This window comes from Balaenoptera acutorostrata, chromosome 2 (genome assembly GCF_949987535.1).
Source record: "Balaenoptera acutorostrata chromosome 2, mBalAcu1.1, whole genome shotgun sequence".
Classification (NCBI taxonomy): domain Eukaryota; kingdom Metazoa; phylum Chordata; class Mammalia; order Artiodactyla; family Balaenopteridae; genus Balaenoptera; species Balaenoptera acutorostrata.
In genome coordinates, this window is record NC_080065.1 from 167,494,722 (window position 1) to 167,511,864 (window position 17,143).

Below are 17,143 nucleotides of genomic sequence, written 5' to 3' on the forward strand. Positions count from 1 at the left end.
TTCTACCCAGTGTGTTATGCCAGAAACTAGGATGTCATCTTTAGACCCCCACCCCCCCATATCTAATTAATTACCAAGTCCTGTTGATCCAAATTCCTGAATATCTCTAAAATGTATCCATTTCTCTCCACATCCACTGCAGCCTTCTCTAATCTCTTACCTAGAATGTGGCCTCCTAACTGGCTTCCCTGTGTCTACGGGTGCCCTCTCTAACCCATTCCCTGTAGTACTGGGGCACAAACTTTTTTGGTTGTGCGTGTACATTTATCCCCAATATATGTATTATACTTACAAATGTTAAACCACAGTATTGGTTTTCTTTGACATAGTACCTTAAAGCCTAACACTTAGGTTAATAGCTAATAACAGCTGTAGTAAGTATTTCTAATAGTCTTTCATGATCATTTCTAATTTGGGGGCTTTCTTCTACAGATCTGATTAGCTGGGTTTTTTAAAACCTTTTATGGTAACTAAAAAGAGGTTGTACAGGAGTAGAAATGTCAGCTCTGCCAATTTATTTTTGCTTTATTTTGTAGGGATGTTTTTAAGGCATTGTCCATTTAGTGAGGGACATTTAGTTAAAAGTAGATGGTATCATGTATAAATCCATGTAACTGAGTATATATGCTATTTTGCAATAAACTGAAAAAACATGTGTAGGGAGTCACTGGCATCCACTTTACATTTGTGGGATCACTGTTCATTCAGGATACCTCAGATACCATATGAGATACACAACCATCTGACATGGATTGAGAAAGGCAGCCAGCATTAATCCATAATTAAATGTCATTAAACCTTTGTTTCTCATTTATTATTACAGAGTGATTTTTTTAAAAGTTGAGTAAATTTAGAAAGGTCACTAGATACAAGATCAATACAAACACACACACAGTCAATTGTACTTCTGTGTGCCAGAACAAACAATTAGAAAATATATTTTTAATATCATTTAAAATGTCATTGGCCCTGAAAACTACAAAATACTGTCACAGGAAATTCCAGAAGACCTAAATAAATGGAAAGACATCCCATGTTCATGGATCTAAAGACTTAATATTGTTATAGTGACAGTACTCCCCCAAACTGACCTACAGATTCAATAAGCCTAAGAAAATACCAGCTGGCTTTTTGCAGAAATTGGCAAGCAAAATTTATGTGGACCTAGAATTGTCAAAACAATCTTGCAAAAGAAAAACAAAATTAGAGGGCTACATTTCCTGATTTCAAAACTTACAAGTCCCTGTGGACTGGCATAGACATATAGATCAATGGCATAGAACTGAGAACCAGAAATAAACCCTTAATTTATGATCAATTGATTTTTGACAAAGGTGCCAACACAATTGAGTGAAGAAAAGAACAGTCTTTTCAACAGAGGGTGCTGGGACAACTGGATAGCCAAGAAGACTGAGAAGAAGAGGGAAGAGACCAAAGAAATATATATTGTCTCAAAAGTTAAGTGGTTTGCTACCTCTGACACTGCTGAGGAGGATGGCATGCTGAGGACTGGGAAGTATTCTTTGCATTTGGTGATGTAAAGCAAAGTGACTAGAAATTTGGAAGAAAGCAACTATAACATTTTTAAGTTTGCAAACACCAGAGCAAAGAAAGCTGGGTAATTATAAATTATTTTAGTGGGATGAGAGATTACTTGAAGAAACCAGCATGAATGCACAAGCTATGAACAGCAGTTTTACTGAGATGAACTGGGAGACCTATCCTAAGAATATATTTGCTTTCTTATGAACTCAGCCCATTTCCAGGGTGCTTTAGCCTTGCTCTGGTCGTCTTAGTTCTCAGGTGGTTCTCCTTTACAGGGAAACAAAAGCAAAAAAGTTTTTGAGAAATGTTTTCATCCATTGTTTTGTTGGCCCTGAGCAGTGGACCTATTTCTTTCCTATTCTTCTTGCTCTGAAAAAAACTGAAATCTTTTGGGAAGGGATTGAGAGAAGCCCCTTTGCTTGTTCCTGTCATTACTGGCAACTTTCAACTCTTTCTGAGCTTTTTAGTTTTGGGGAGAATTTTTATAAGTCTATATTGTCATCCTGCATTGGCCTTTACTTTGTACGAGTCTTCCTTAAAGTTGAATTTATTTTGTGCATTCTTGCTGATTTCTTCATTTTCTTTCTCATCGAGATGATTTGTAATTACCCAGCTTTTTTGCCTTGGGTTTTGCATACTGTAAAATGATAGGTTGCTTTCTTCCAAGTAACTAGTCACCTCACAATCTGGGTATATGTTATGTTCTGGGTTGCATTTTCCTCTGGTTATCCCTAGCAATTATCCTGTGGGAGATGAAATGAACAGTAAAGCAGATCAGGAACTTGTTAGACATCCTGCTTTTAGCTAAATGAGATTTCTGCAGTTTTGTAGATGACTGGAACCCCTATCAGTACTCTATCTTGTCGGCCAGTTTTGTGATCTGTAAAGAACCTTTGTATTTACTCCATTGGGCCAGTTGACCTTGGTATATTGCCCCCATCAAAGTCTCATTTCTATCTCTCAGACATGTTCTGAGTTGTTTTCACTTAAATTTTCTTGAAGGATGTACATTATCTTGATGTAAAATAACTGCTTTTCCTTTTTTCCTCCGAATAGTAGGTTCTTAGGTAAAGTATTCTTTTCTATTATTATCAGCCAATCTTGAGACCCACTTCAACAAATCTCATTGGTTATTTTGTATATTTAGGGTAAACTTCAAATATTTTTCTCATTACTTATATTTATTGGTTTACAAACATCTCAGATTATGAAAACTTTAAACTTCCTGTTCTCATTTGTTTTCTTATATGAATAGTCTCTCACCGTGTTATTTTTTTTCTAATTGTCCTCCATAGGGACTGATTTCATGATTTTTTTTTCATGTTCTCTTACCTCCTTCCTCAGCAGTTTCGCTTAAAGTCCTTCAGTCAGTGGTCAGTTAGCCTCTGGACAAATACTTCTCCTGTTAGTGTGAGTGACACTGTTCCTAGCCCATAATTTTTTTTTTTTATGAGAATGAGTCATCTCTTTTAACTAACATCATTAATTCAAGGGATAACAGCAATATCACACTTAGCTAGCACCTGTGAAATGTTAGGAATAGTGCGGAACTGTGTCAATAGAAATTTGCATGAAACAAGGACCCTTGTTTTTGTGTATGGTGTAAGATAGTGGTCCAGTTTCATTCTTTTGCATGTGGCTGTCCAGTTTTCCCATCACTGTTTATTGAAGAGACTGTCCTTTCCCTATTGCATATTCTTGGCTCCTTTGTAGTAAATTAATTGACCATATATGTGTGGGTTTGTTTCTGGAGACTATTCTGTTCCATTGATCTATGTGTCTGTTTTTATGCCAATATCATACTATTTTGATTACTGTAGTCTTGTAATATAGTTTGAAATCTGGAAGCATGATGCCTCTACCTTTGTTCTTCTTTCTCAAGATTGCTTTGGCTATTTGGGGTATTTTGTGCTTCCATACAAATTGTAGGATTGTTTATTCAGTTTCTGTGAAAAATGTCATTGGACTTTTTATAGGGATTACACTGAATCTGTAGATTGCTTTGGGTAGAATGGACATTTTAACAACATTAATTCTTCCAGTCTATGAGCACAGATTATTTTTCCATTTATTTGTGTCTTTTTCAGTTTCTTTTGTCAGTGTCTTATAGTTTTCATTGTATGGGTCTTTCACCTCATTGGTTAAGTTTATTCCTAGGTATTTCATTCTTTTTAGATTTGATGTATTTATTTATCTATTTATTTATTTATTGGCTGTGTTGGGTCTTCGTTACTGCACGTGGGCTTTCTCTAGTTGAGGCAAGCGGGCTTTCTCTAGTTGCGGCAAGCGGGGGCTACTCTTTGTTGCAGTGCGAGGGCTTCTCATTGCCGTGGCTTCTCTTGTTGCAGAGCACAGGCTTCAGTAGTTGTGGCACGTGGGCTTCAGTAGTTGTGACTCGCAGGCTCTAGACACAGGCTCAGTAGTTGTGGTGCACGGGCTTAGTTACTCCACAGCATGTGGGATCTTCCTGGATCAGGGCTCGAACCCATGTCCCCTGCATTGGCAGGTGGACTCTTAACCACTGCACCACCAGGGAAGACCCTATTTCATTCTTTTTGATACGATTGTAAATGGGATTGTTTTCTTAATTTATCTTTCTGATAGTCTGTTATCAGTATATAGAAACACAGCTGATTTACATATATTGATCTTGCATCCTGCGACTTTATGGAATTTGTTTCTTAGTTCTAACAGTGTTTTGGTGGAGTCTTTGGAGTTTTCTATATACAATATCATGTCATCTACAAATAGAGACAATCTTACTTCTTCCTTTCAGAGTTGGATGCCTTTTATTTCTTTTTCTTGTCTAATTGCACTGGCTAGGACTTCCAGTACTATGCTGCATAAAAGTGGCACGAGTGGGTATCTTTGTCTTTTTCCTGACCTTAGAGGAAAAGCTTTTAGGTTTTCACTGTTGAGTATGATGTTAGCTGTGGGCTTGTCATTATGTTGAGGTACATTCCCTCTCTACCCATTTTACTTTGTTGAGAGTTTTTATTGTAAATGGATGCTGAATTTTATCATACACTTTTTCAGCATCTATGGCGATGATCATATGATTTTTATCCTTCTTTTTGTTAATGTGGTGTGTCACATTGATTTGTGGATGTTGAACCATCCTTGTGGTGGGAGGAATACATGATGGATAGGAGCCAGGAGAAAAGAAGGCCTCAGAAATAGTTGTATTCAGTGTTATGATGCTTTTGTGGAATGGGGAGTGATGTGGATGAAATAATTAGCACTTGTGTATGTGTACTATGATACCATGATTGTACAAGGACCTAGCAGTGATTTTTAGTTATTTCGATTTATAGCATCTCTTATGCATGAAGTATTTGTTACATCAGTTGTAATAGAAATTATTTCTGAACATGACTTTTCAAGTTAAGTGATTTGAGTTAGCCATCATTTAAAATTACTTTTAAGATGCTTTTTATTATGTCATGGAGAACATCCAACAGATATATATAAGTTCTAAGGATATAAAAAATAATCAAAATCCATTTGAGATCTACAGTAACTAAGTATAGAAGACAAACGATAATGGATAGCTATTGGCAATTAAACTTGCTGACGGTTCAGCTACGTATGACCCTTCTTGCAATGTGGATTGATATATCCAGCACTCTAGGTGTACAGAAGATATTTTATTGTTTCCTTCTCCTTTAAAATTCTATATGAAAAGGTAGTGAAAAGTTTGTTTCTTCAGAATATAACCAAAGAGGTAAGAATTGGTGATTAATCATATTTATTTTACTTCTTAAAAATATTAGATTCAAAAGTAAAAAGTAGGTTACATTTGAGAGCCTACATAATTAAAATGTTTTGTTCAGCCTCTTCTCAATATAAGAAGCAGAAGACAATGGAATATTATCTTTAGTGTGCTGACAGAACAATAACAATCTAGACTTTTTACCCTAATTTATCATTCAAGAATGAGCGAAAGTGAAAGAAGTTTTCAGATGTGTAAAGACAAGTTTACCCGAAAAAGCAAGTTTATTTACCCTTAACAGATCTTCATTGAAAGAACTTCTAAAAGATGTAGAATAAGTAAGAAGGAGGAAACACAGAAGGGAAAAGTGAGATGTGAGGAGTACTGTGATGATTAATTTTATATGTCACCTTCACGGGGCCACAGGGTTCCCAGGTATTTGGTCAAACATCATTCTGGGTGTTTCTGTGAGGGTATTTTTCGATGACATTAACACATAAATTGATAGATTGAATAAAGCTGATTAAAGCAGATTGCCCTCCCTGTTGTGGGTGGACCTCATCCAGTCACTTGAAGGCCTGGATGAAACAGAAGGGCTGATTCTCCTCCAAATAAGAGAGAATTCCTCTTGCCTGACTGCCTACAAACTGGACATTGGCTTTTTCCTGCCTTCGGAGTTAAACTGAAACATCATCGAGCCCTGGGTCTCATGCCTGCCAGCCTTTGGACTGGAACTCCACCATCAATTCTCCAGCTTGCTGACTTACCCTGCAGATCTTGGGACTTGTCAGCCTCTGTAATCGCATGAGCCAGTTCCTTACAAAATAAATCTCTTTATACACACACAAATAACTTACTGGTCTGTTTCTCTGGAGAACCCTGACTAATGTAAGGACTGACAAGCATCTGTAGGTAAAGTGTAACAAATAATTAAAGGATAATTAAAGCAAGGTGGAACTGCATAGTGGGCAATTACACGTATGATGAAAGGTGGTGGTTGGAGTCTCATTCTGAAGCGGGGGTGAATGGTAGTCTCCCCGGAGTACATTCATGTCCTAATCCTTGGAACCTGTGAATGTGGAAACGTTATTTGGAAAAAAGGTCTTTGCAGATGTAATTAAATTAAAGATCTTTAGATGAGATCATCCTTGATTACATAGGTGTGTCCTAAATCCAATGATGAGTGTCTTTATAAGAGACAGAAGTGAAGAGACAGACACAGAGAAGGCCATGTGAAGACAGAGGCAGAGGTTGGAGTGATGCAGCCACAAGCCAAGGTCACCTGGAGCTACCAAGCCAAAAGAGGCAAGCAAGGATTCTCCACTAGGACCTTCAGAGGGAAGATGGCCCTGCCAACAACCTTGATTTAAGACTTCTGGCCTTCAGAACTGTGAGAGAATAAGTTTCTGTTGTTTAAACCACCAAGTTTATAGTACTTTGTTATGGTAGCCCTTTTAAGAGCCTTGTGTTATTTAGGAAGAAGATAGAGACATTGATTAAATGTAAACTTTTTATCAGGTATGCATGTTAATTTTTTAAGGGTAACTTCTAAAAAATAGAACTTGAGTATATAGATGGAAGAAAAGAGGGGAATAAAGAAAATTTTTCTTTATTCATTCAGAAGTTGGGGGTGGGGGGAGTATAAAGAAGCTTAGGGATAATAAGAACAAAGTGAAGTAATAGAAACAGATACAAATATATCATATAAATTAAACAAACTAAACCTGGCAGTTGAGACTCCTTTTGCAGTCTAGTGAAAAAGAAAACTATGGACTTCTTAGGATAGTCATCAGTACAAAAGTAAATAGGATTAAAGGAAACCAGGTATACTGAAACACGGTATCAACGTATTTAAAATATTTGTGACATAGTAGTAGATGTGATTCTTTATTAACATATTAAGTAACAAGCTCTTGGTGTGGGTTTAATAACTTTAATTACCAGTATTTTGAGATAACAAAAATTAATGTAGTTGCTATTGGTTACAGAGTTATAGATGAAGAAAATGCTAAATGTCAGTTAGCGTTTAGTGAAAGTAAAGACGATTTCCCTGGCCTCCTGGATTCTACCCATGTATCCTTGTCAAGAACCCTTGCTTTAAATGTTAGTCTTCAAGTGAAGCTCTCCGCTCCTGAATAGCTACCACTCCCCTCAAGGGAGGGAGGGAGGCAAAGAATTGGCTTCACAGCTGCCTCCCTGTGTCAAAGGACTTTTCCAAGAAGCTTTCTTCTTATGATTTGATCTTCTTGGTGGGCTTGAGTTGCCAAGGATCCCAATGGATTAAGAGAGCCCCTCAGCAGGGATAAAGCCCCAGTCTTGACCTTTGCCTCTTGACTCACATGAGGAGTGTGAGTGCTCCAAGTAACAAATTCCTGCTTAAATTGATTACAGATAAGGAGGACATTAATCCTGTATCAGAACTGGAAACTCCAAGGTAGGGCAGCTTTCAGGGTTCAGAGATTCAGCCCTCAGCAGTGTTACCAAGGATCTTGTCCCTTTCAGTGTCCCTTTGCCATCATAGCTTTAACTTTATCCTAAGATTGTTCCCCTCTTTATCACAAAATGACTGCCGGCAACAACTGGAGTCGCATGTTTCCTTATTCACATCCTGTGGAAAACAGAGAAAAGGCCTCTCCTTCATATGTAATTTAACTTCTGTGTGCCTCATCTTAGGTCATCTGTCTGCCTCCCTCCCCCCTAAAGCTTGCTCTCAAGTAGGTGTCAGTTAAAGCATATGACTGTGTAGAGGTGATGCCCAAATTAAATTAGGTTTCTGTTTCTGGTTTTGGTTTGGGGTGGGTTTTTTTGGCAACTGATAGAATCCATTTGAAACCTCAAGGTGATCCCATGGCCTTGCCTGGAAGTGGGGCAAAGCTGCCAGGAAACAAATTAGAAAGTGACTGTCCATACATCTGCCTACAGGTGCTCTCCTATGCCTCCTTCTGTGTGAACCAGTAAAGACATTCAAGGATGTCTGTTAGCTCATCAAAGCAAGACCATCTCTTCCCTGCGTGTAATTATCTGTATTCCTCTCCTGATTCTTAGCATTCTGATTTAGTTGTATATATTGGAAACTATGGATTTATAGAAGTAAAATTTGAAAAATAGTGTCTCAGAAAAGGGCTGATTGGCATTAAATGTTAGTAAGCATTGTTATTCCAGTAAAAAAAAGTCTGCCATCAACGTAGAGAGAATTCTAGCTCTGGAGAGTCTTAGACCTACGTCCAAGTGGTTTGAGTGCTCATGTGGAGGGAATGGAGTCAGTCAAGAAGACTAGGAAGGAGGGCTGTGAAGGAAGAGGAGGAAGAGGAAAGCCAGGAGGATGAGAGTCCTGAGAGCCAAGAGAGAAGAGTGCTCAGCTGGGACAGATGTTGCTGCGAGGTCAGTTTGGAAGAGGATTAGGCATGTCCTGGGATTTAGCAACACCGAGGTTATTGGTGCCTTTTAATCAGAGCACTTTTAGTGGAGTGGCTGGATGCAGAGATTAAAATGTGATGAGGAATGGGTGGATACTGAGGAGATGAGAATCACATGTACAAGCAGCTCTTGAGAACAGTGGCAGTAAAAGGGAATCTTTTGAGATATCTTTCTTTCTTCTTCTCCTTTATTTTTAAGATGGAAGAGACAGGCAGGTTTAAATGAGAGGAAAAATAAAAAGAGGGAATGATCATTAATACAAGGTTCCTGAGAAATCAAGAAGGGCTAGGGTCCAGATCATTTTTGCAGACCATTATGATAACAGATCCTAACAGAAAAAAAATGTAACAGAAGTATGGGGTGGGGGGGATTTTAAAAAGTATATACAAGGTTAAGAGAAAAAATTGAAACTTACAAATAAGTTAACAGAAAATTAAAACAAAAGGAAGAGTAAACATTTTCAACTAGACTAAATAACCGATAAAGATGTTATAAAGAGAAATAAGATGTTAGATTTAAGTGAAAGTGTAGAAATAGTAAGAAAGTAAATTTATCCATGGAAGTGTGAAGGGATAAAAGCTAGATACTTTTTTTTTTTAACTTTGGGTTTATTTATTTATTTATTTATTTATGGCTGTGTTGGGTCTTCGTTTCTGTGCGAGGGCTTTCTCTAGTTGCGGCAAGTGGGGGCCACTCTTCATCGCGGTGCGTGGGCCTCTCATTATCGCAGCCTCTCTTGTTGCGGAGCACAGGCTCCAGACGCGCAGGCTCAGTAATTGTGACTCATGGGCCTAGTTGCCCCGCGGCATGTGGGATCTTCCCAGACCAGGGCTCGAACCCGTGTCCCGTGCATTGGCAGGCAGATTCTCAACCACTGCGCCACCAGGGAAGCCCCAAAAGCTAGATACTTAAGTCCAGTAGCTGAATGTATTAAATTAAGAAGTTGGGGGCTTCCCTGGTGGCGCAGTGGTTAAGAATCCGCCTGCCAATGCAGGGGACATGGGTTCGAGCCCTGGTCCGGGAAGATCCCACATGCCGCGGAGCAATTAAGCCCGTGTGCCACAACTAATGAGCCTGTGCTCTAGAGCCTGCGAGTCACAACTACTGAGCCTGTGTGCTGCAACTACTGAAGCCCGCGCGCCTAGAGCCTGTACTCCGCAACAAGAGAAGCCACCGCAATGAGAAGCCCGCACACCTCAACAAAGAGTAGCCCCTGCTCGCCACAACTAGAGAAAGCCTGCGCACAGCAACAAAGACCCAATGCAGCCAAAAATAAAGTAAATAAATAAATAAATTTATAAAAAAAAAAAAAAAAAAAAAAAGAAGTTGGGTGAAAAACAAACTTGTGGTTACCAAAGGGGAAAGGGCAGGAGGGAGAAATTTGGGATTAACAGATACACACTACTATATATAAAATAAACAACAAGGGCCTACTGTATAGCACAGGGAACTATATTCAGTATCTTTTAATAACCTATAATGGAAAACAATCTGAAAAAGGATATATATATGTATATATATACATATACACACATACATACACGTACACACACACACGCATATATATATATATAACTGAATCACTTTGCTGTACACCTGAAACTAGTACAACATTGTAAATCAATTATACTTCAATTAAAAAAAAAAGTTGGGAACGAAAATAAAGAATTGTATTTTTTCCTTTGAATCATAAAACTAAAATTTAACAAACAGAAAATAAAGACAAGGTAGAAGTAAGAAATCTAAAGATTAAAGAGATTATAATTAATGTGAAAACAGAAAAGCAAATAATCAGAACGTACTGATAATGGAAACATCTAAATTTAGGGTAACTAGTTAGGCTCATTTTTATTTTTACTTCTTTTGTAGGAAACAACTGATAGAACATTACCCCTGTCAGAACATTACCACATGAAACAGAGAGGTCTTTGGCACAAGCTTTTTCTTTATATCAGGTCTTGCTTAATCTCCCTCTGTCATTCTTCTCTTGCTCCCGTCATCAGGTAAGTTAAGCGTCTTCTGTATGCCAGAGATACTGGAGGAGATGCTAGATCTCATGCTTTAGGAGAGACTCAGAATAAACAGCCAGTTACTAATAAAGTGTGATAAATGCTAAAATAAATGGAATCTCAGGGTACCATGGAAACATGAATAAAGCACCCAACTCAGCCTTAGGAGACTGGGAAGACGTTCCAGAGAAGATATTTTAGCACAATCCTGAGGCTTAGGAGGTGGTCAGCAAAGGAGTGGTGGGATTGGCGTTTAAGGTGGAGGAAACAAGATACGCAGCCTCTGAGAGCAAGAGTCACATTGGGGTACCCGTGCTGCGTGCCTAAGGAATCCAGCAAGCATCCATCAAGTGCCCTAGCCCCACAAGGCTCTTGCAAGTTCTCAGGGCGCAGGAGGAAACATCACCCACACAACAATGTGGACATCACTACTTAGCAGATGGGGTGTTTGCATTTTTAAGAAATGGGGTGAAATTATTAAGTGAAATTAATCAAAGTGGAGAACTTCAGGCTGCTCTGGGGTAGGGAAGAGAGATTTTATTTATTTATTTACTTATCCACTCAGAGAGCCCTTTAAATATTCAAATATTTAGTATCAGCCTTTCAATATATCATCTTATTTGATTTTCACAAGAGTTGGAGAGAGGCTCTTAATCTTTGTTCTGCGTTCTTGTGCTAGTCTTGTACACCCGCCTCCTTTCTGCTTGAGCAGTTTTCAAGTGTTTTAGCCTCCAACTTCCACTAAACCTTAACCATTATGTTGCTCTTTTCCTTTCCTAAATTTCTAAGCACTCTCTGTGTTGGCACTTTAAACTACCTTGCTGATATTTAATTTCTGTGCCAGGCATGCCTCCTCAGTACATTTAGTGATTCTTTAACATTTAAGACCAAGATGTTTGGTTCTATTGTATTTCTCTTTGGTATTTAGTACGTTGCTGAGCATTTAAGCTAATATTCGTTGAGATGAGGATTCCATAATTGTTCCTGTCCAGAATTGTTTGGTTCTTGTCAAGGAATAAATAAAAGTCTCGTAACTATTTCTGGACTCAACAGGAAAGGCCATACAGAAAAAAACTGAAGTTTTCCAGTAATGTAAAATTTTTTTCCAGATTTAGTGAGGTATAATTGACAAATAAAATTGTAAAATACTTTAATATTTTATATCACCTATAATTTCACATTTTCATTATGACTTTTAATGAAAAAAAATTTACTAGTTCATAGATCTTTTATGCCATTCTACCATGTCTTCACTTAATAAATTGCTTCAAGTATGAACAACTGGTATTAAATTTTGCAGTAGTGCCACTTAATCACAATCAGTCATCAGTCCTCTTGGGAATTTGTTTTAGAGCTGTTGACATTATTTTCATTGTTCAAGTTATTTTTTAATGACAGAAAAGAATAGATAGATAAAATAAGCATACCATGGTACTAAGTGATTATGAAAACCCCTTATTTTCTTTTTCTGAATAACTACTTCCTTGAACAAGAACTGGAGTTTCTTATTATTGCATATTATATTCTTACTGATATAAATGTTTTCAAAGACCTTTTGTGAATGATGATTTGGATAAATTTGGGGGAGCAGGAACATTCTTTTGCTCATACAGTCTGTTGTTGGCATTTGTTTTGATGATGCAGTTGTTCATAGAATCTGTTCTTAGTGGGCGGGCAATCCTTAAGAGAATTTTAAAGTTTTCCTTCAGTGTGTTTGATTTTGCTCTGTTGTTGCTCCCCTCGGTGTGTCTTTTCAGTGTTAGACGTTGTGACAATTAGTAAACTGCTGTTCTTCTAAGTGGACAATGATACTGTCAGAGCCTCAGGGAGAAAGAATGAAACAGAGTGGTAGCTATTAGGAGCAAGGGATATGGGGTGGAGGCAAGCTGCTGGGCTGTGGTAGCTATTAGGAGCAAAGGGTATGGAGTGGAGGTGTGCTGCCGGGCTGTGGGTAGACTTCACACACGTTTGTGTAGAACATCCCCATGGTACCAAGCTGGATCACTAGGACAAGATAGGATGGCACTCAGAAAACTAAGGGAAGGGAAGTTAATTTTTTCAGCACTCAAGGGTAGAAGAATTATTATAGACTTTTTCACATGCATAACTCTGGTAAGGTAAGAATTGTATTTCAATCTTTTTTTTTAATTGGGGTATAATTGATTTACAGTGTTGTGTTAGTTTCAGGTGTACAGCAAAGTGAATCTGTAATAGAAATACATGTATCCACTCTTTCTTAGATTCTTTTCCCATATAGGCCATTACAGAGTATTGAGTAGAGTTCCTTGTGCTGTACAGTAGGTCCTTATTAGTTATCTATCTTATATACAGTAGTGTGTATGTGTCAATCCCAAATTGGAAGATTGGGATTGACACATACAGTCTTTATAAATTAGTAGAACTAGAAGATCAGAAAATTGAACCTGTGACAGTGCTCGACTAATAAAATCGTTGATCTAGAATTTGGACCCCAGGTCTTGCTGCTTCCATAACTGTGTTGTTTTCTCTTCACTACACTGTGAATGAGTAAGAAATCATAGGGAGGACAGGATAAGTCACAGGAAAAATAGTGAATGTTTCACAGAAGACAAGCATACAGATCTCTTCAGATATTCTTGAAAATTTTCCCAAGACAGGTTATCATAACACATTGGCTAAACGCTTATATTTTTAAACAGCATAATTATCTGTGAAACAGATATTACTGAAAGTAAACAGTCTGTTTCAGGATTTCAAAGTTTCATGATGCCTTGACTGTGTCTTTCAATAGTTGACTACTAAAATCATTACATAAGCTTTTTTCTCTCTGTTTAATTTGACTGAGAAAGGACTAAAGTTTCAGAATGCAGAAACTGTTTAAGGAAAAGGATGAGTCATAGTCGTCGAGAATATCAATCATGGCAAATTGTGAAATCATTTATCTCCCACTTACTGTGTATTAGGAGACCTCTGGTAGCAAATATGCTCTCATTGCCATCCATCACCATGATAATAAGAGAATTTCTTTTGCTAAGCAGTGTGCTTCTGGGGTGTAGAAAGCAAACATTTCCCCACTGGTGTTGTCTTTTTATACACTTTATTATTGATTAATATTTATTTAATATTTTCATTATTTATTTGCTTCTAGTGTTACCCTTTTGTGCTGTGTTCCTCTCCCTCCCTCCCTCTCAGCCCTCAAAGTACTGGCGACCGGCTCCAGGAGGACTTGGGCCCATTGTCCTCTGGAACTGCCTACCTGCAGTCTTCAAAATAACATTTGTGACTTTTTTCCTCCTTCTGAACTGCCCTTCCCTTTTCATTTTAACCTGTTATAATAAATGCGAGGATGAGGAGTGGAAAGAGCAACCGGGACAGCTTTTTAAGATTTGCGAAGAGTGCCTGATCTATGATTACCATATTTGCAGGATCAGAAATTGATGAGCTTCAAGTACAAATTTAAATGTACTTGAAAAAACTGTCCCTCCAAATGTAGGGCAATGACCATGTAATTTATTGTCCCAAGGGATAGTTTTGGTGTCTTTATGTATCTTGTTAGACAAGTGGATATAGTAAGTTAATATATGTATCCTAATGTGAAATTGTAGGGTAATATTTACCAGTAAATATAAATTAGAGGAATAACATCTTAATTCTAGTTTCATGTTATTTTAGCTAATTTAAACTTTCAAATACAGGCCTGAACTTTTCTAATTTCCTTTGACACTTGCTGAGAAATTTGTTCAAGCATGCTTGAATTTCAACAAGACTGCTGGGTAACTGAACCAAAGATTAGTTTGGCTTCCTCATTTTCCCCAAGCAAAATCAGTCTCCTTGTGGTGATGGTGGGAGACGGGGATCAAGAGATGAGTAACTGCAGATGAATGAGCAGAAGTCAGGGTAGCTCAGTCACTTGGGTTTCTGGGGGGTTCTCTGTGTTTGTGTTTTTTCCCTCCTCTTCACCAGCCCACATTGGATATTATCAGTCTTCTATATTTTTGTCAATCTATAAAGTTAAACAGAATTTTTCATGGTTTTAATTTGCGTTACAGGTAACATTTTAATGAAGCATCTCTCTCCCTGTGCAGATGTAGATTCAGATTCATTGCATTGTCCTTTGTGGATGTATTTATAGCTCTGCTGGCAGTGAGCTGCTTGCAGTGCTTTAGAGCTGTATGGTATCCAGAGAATAGTTGAGCACTTTGATGAAGACTTGATTGATTTTATTTACTTGAAAAAATTAATGTCTGTTTTCTTTTTCTTTTCTCATCTATTTAGTTGCTGATCACCTGGGCTGTGATCCTCAAACACGGTTCTTTGTCCCTCCTAACATCAAACAGTGGATTGCCTTGCTGCAGAGGGGAAATTGCACCTTTAAAGAGAAAATATCACGGGCTGCTTTCCACAATGCAGTTGCTGTAGTCATATACAATAATAAATCCAAAGAGGAGCCAGTCACCATGACTCATCCAGGTAAACAAAAAAAGGAAACTGTAGATTTTGTTTTTCTTCTGAGAAATGATTGCTTTATAGGTAGGAATTCTACCTCTTGCTCAAACCATATCATTTCCAACATAATTCAATGATTATATTTATTTTTGGTATTGCCATTTCTTTGTTGAGATGCATGTCTTTTTTTCCTTTAGTTGAACTTTTTTCTTTTTCTTAAATAATGACCATAAAAGCCTGTAAAACTTGCACTTATTAAGTAACTGGCTGTGACTGAATCCTTAGTCATTTTACATTTTACTTGATAACTTTGAAAAATAATATATTAGATTTAGAATCATTCATCCAAGTTATGTCATGGATTCTTAAGGATTACCTGTTTGAGAAGGATGCTTTTTATCTTATCAGGATAAATGTTGAAACTGACTTAGTAATTATTATAATTACAGTAGTAATAATATTTCTTCATTTCTTGTGGAAGCATTTAGGATATTTCTAATGTACCTGTTTTAATAACAGCAGTTGCAATTTATTGAACACTGCTTTATATATGGCAGGCACTATATGGCTATGAGCTTTTTTGGGTATTAATAGAATTTATTTTTTAGAGCAATTTTATGTTCCCAGCAAAACCTGGGCTTTTTTCGGAATGGCTTTTTTCATTTAGTAATATGCATTTAGGTTTCCTCCATGTGTTTTCATGACTTGATAGCTCATTTCTTTTGAGTGCTGAATAATATTCCATTGTCTGGATGTACCACAGTTTATCAAGTCACCTACTGAAGGACATCTTGGTTGCTACCAGGTTTTGGCAATTATGAATAAAGCCACTATAAACATCTGTGTGCAGGTTTTTGTGTGGTCATAAGTTTCCAGCTCCCCTGGATAAATACCAAGGAGCATGATTGCTGAGTTGTATGGTAAGAGGATGTTTAGTTTTGTAAGAAACAGTCAAACTGTCTTCCAGAGTGGCTGTACCATTTTGTATTCCCACCAGCAGTGAATGAGAGTTCCTGTTGCTCCACATCCTCACCAGCATTTAGTGTTATCAGTTTTTGTATCTTGGCCGTTGTAATAGGTTGTTTTAATTTATGTTTCTCTGATGACATATGATGTAGAGGAGCCCCTTTTTTATATATTTTCGTAGCCAATCCTCACCATAACCATGTATGGTACAGGTACTTTCCCACTTACAGACCAGGAGACTGAAGCAGGCAAAGGCCAGCAGAAGAGAGGCTTAGACAAAGGTTTTTTGGTGTTCTTTCAGTTCACCAGTTCACTCTCTTAAAGTTGAAACCTAGATAAACTTTCATTCCGCATTCATAAAAATTTTAAAGATTAATGACTTATTTAAAGAATTAACTTTTTTTTTTTTTGGCTACGTTGGGTCTTCGTTGCTACGTGCGGACTTTTCTCTAGTTGCAGCGAACGGGGGCTACTCTTCATTGCAGTGCGCGAGCTTCTCATTGTGGTGGCTTCTCGTTGTGGAGCACGGGCTCCAGGCGCGCGGGCTTCAGTAGCTGTGGTTCGCAGGCTCTAGAGCACAGGCTCAGTTGTAGCACACAGGCTTAGTTGCTCCGCGGCATGTGGGATCTTCCTGGACCAGGGCTCGAACCCGTGTCCCCTGCATTGGCAGGCGGATTCTTAACCACTGTGCCACCCAAGAAGCCCAAGAATTAACATTTTAATCATGTAGTTAATATTCACATAATCGATTTTAGACAGTTATCTTGCAAAGATCTCACCCTAATTGAGGGTCATTGATACTTTTGTGTGTATCTTGATAGGATAATGCAGACGGATTTAAATTTTATTGCTCTGACTTGTTTTCTTCCCTTCAAATTAAGCGTTTTAGAACCAAAATTTTTTTTTGTAATTGCAAAAGTAACACATGCTCATTGTAGAAAAACTGAAACTAAAGAAAAGTTATAAAGAATAAAATAGAAAGAACGTGTGATTTTCACTATCCAGAGATCACTTTTCATTTCTTCAGGGAAACCAAAAGGAAATTAAGGGTCAGTCTGATTTTGCAGGG

General features: G+C 37.8%; 1 protein-coding gene across 4 annotated transcripts in view; it reads left to right on the top strand.

Annotated features, from left to right (window-relative positions):
* Nucleotides 1–17,143, top strand: part of RNF130 (ring finger protein 130) — a 123,777-nt gene that overhangs the window by 15,344 nt on the left and 91,290 nt on the right. For all 4 annotated transcript variants that reach the window (XM_057540658.1, XM_057540657.1, XM_057540659.1 and 1 more), the window contains exon 2: nt 14,938–15,132. In XM_057540658.1, coding sequence (XP_057396641.1) covers nt 14,938–15,132 — 195 coding nt within the window. The remainder of the gene's footprint in view (nt 1–14,937; nt 15,133–17,143) is intronic.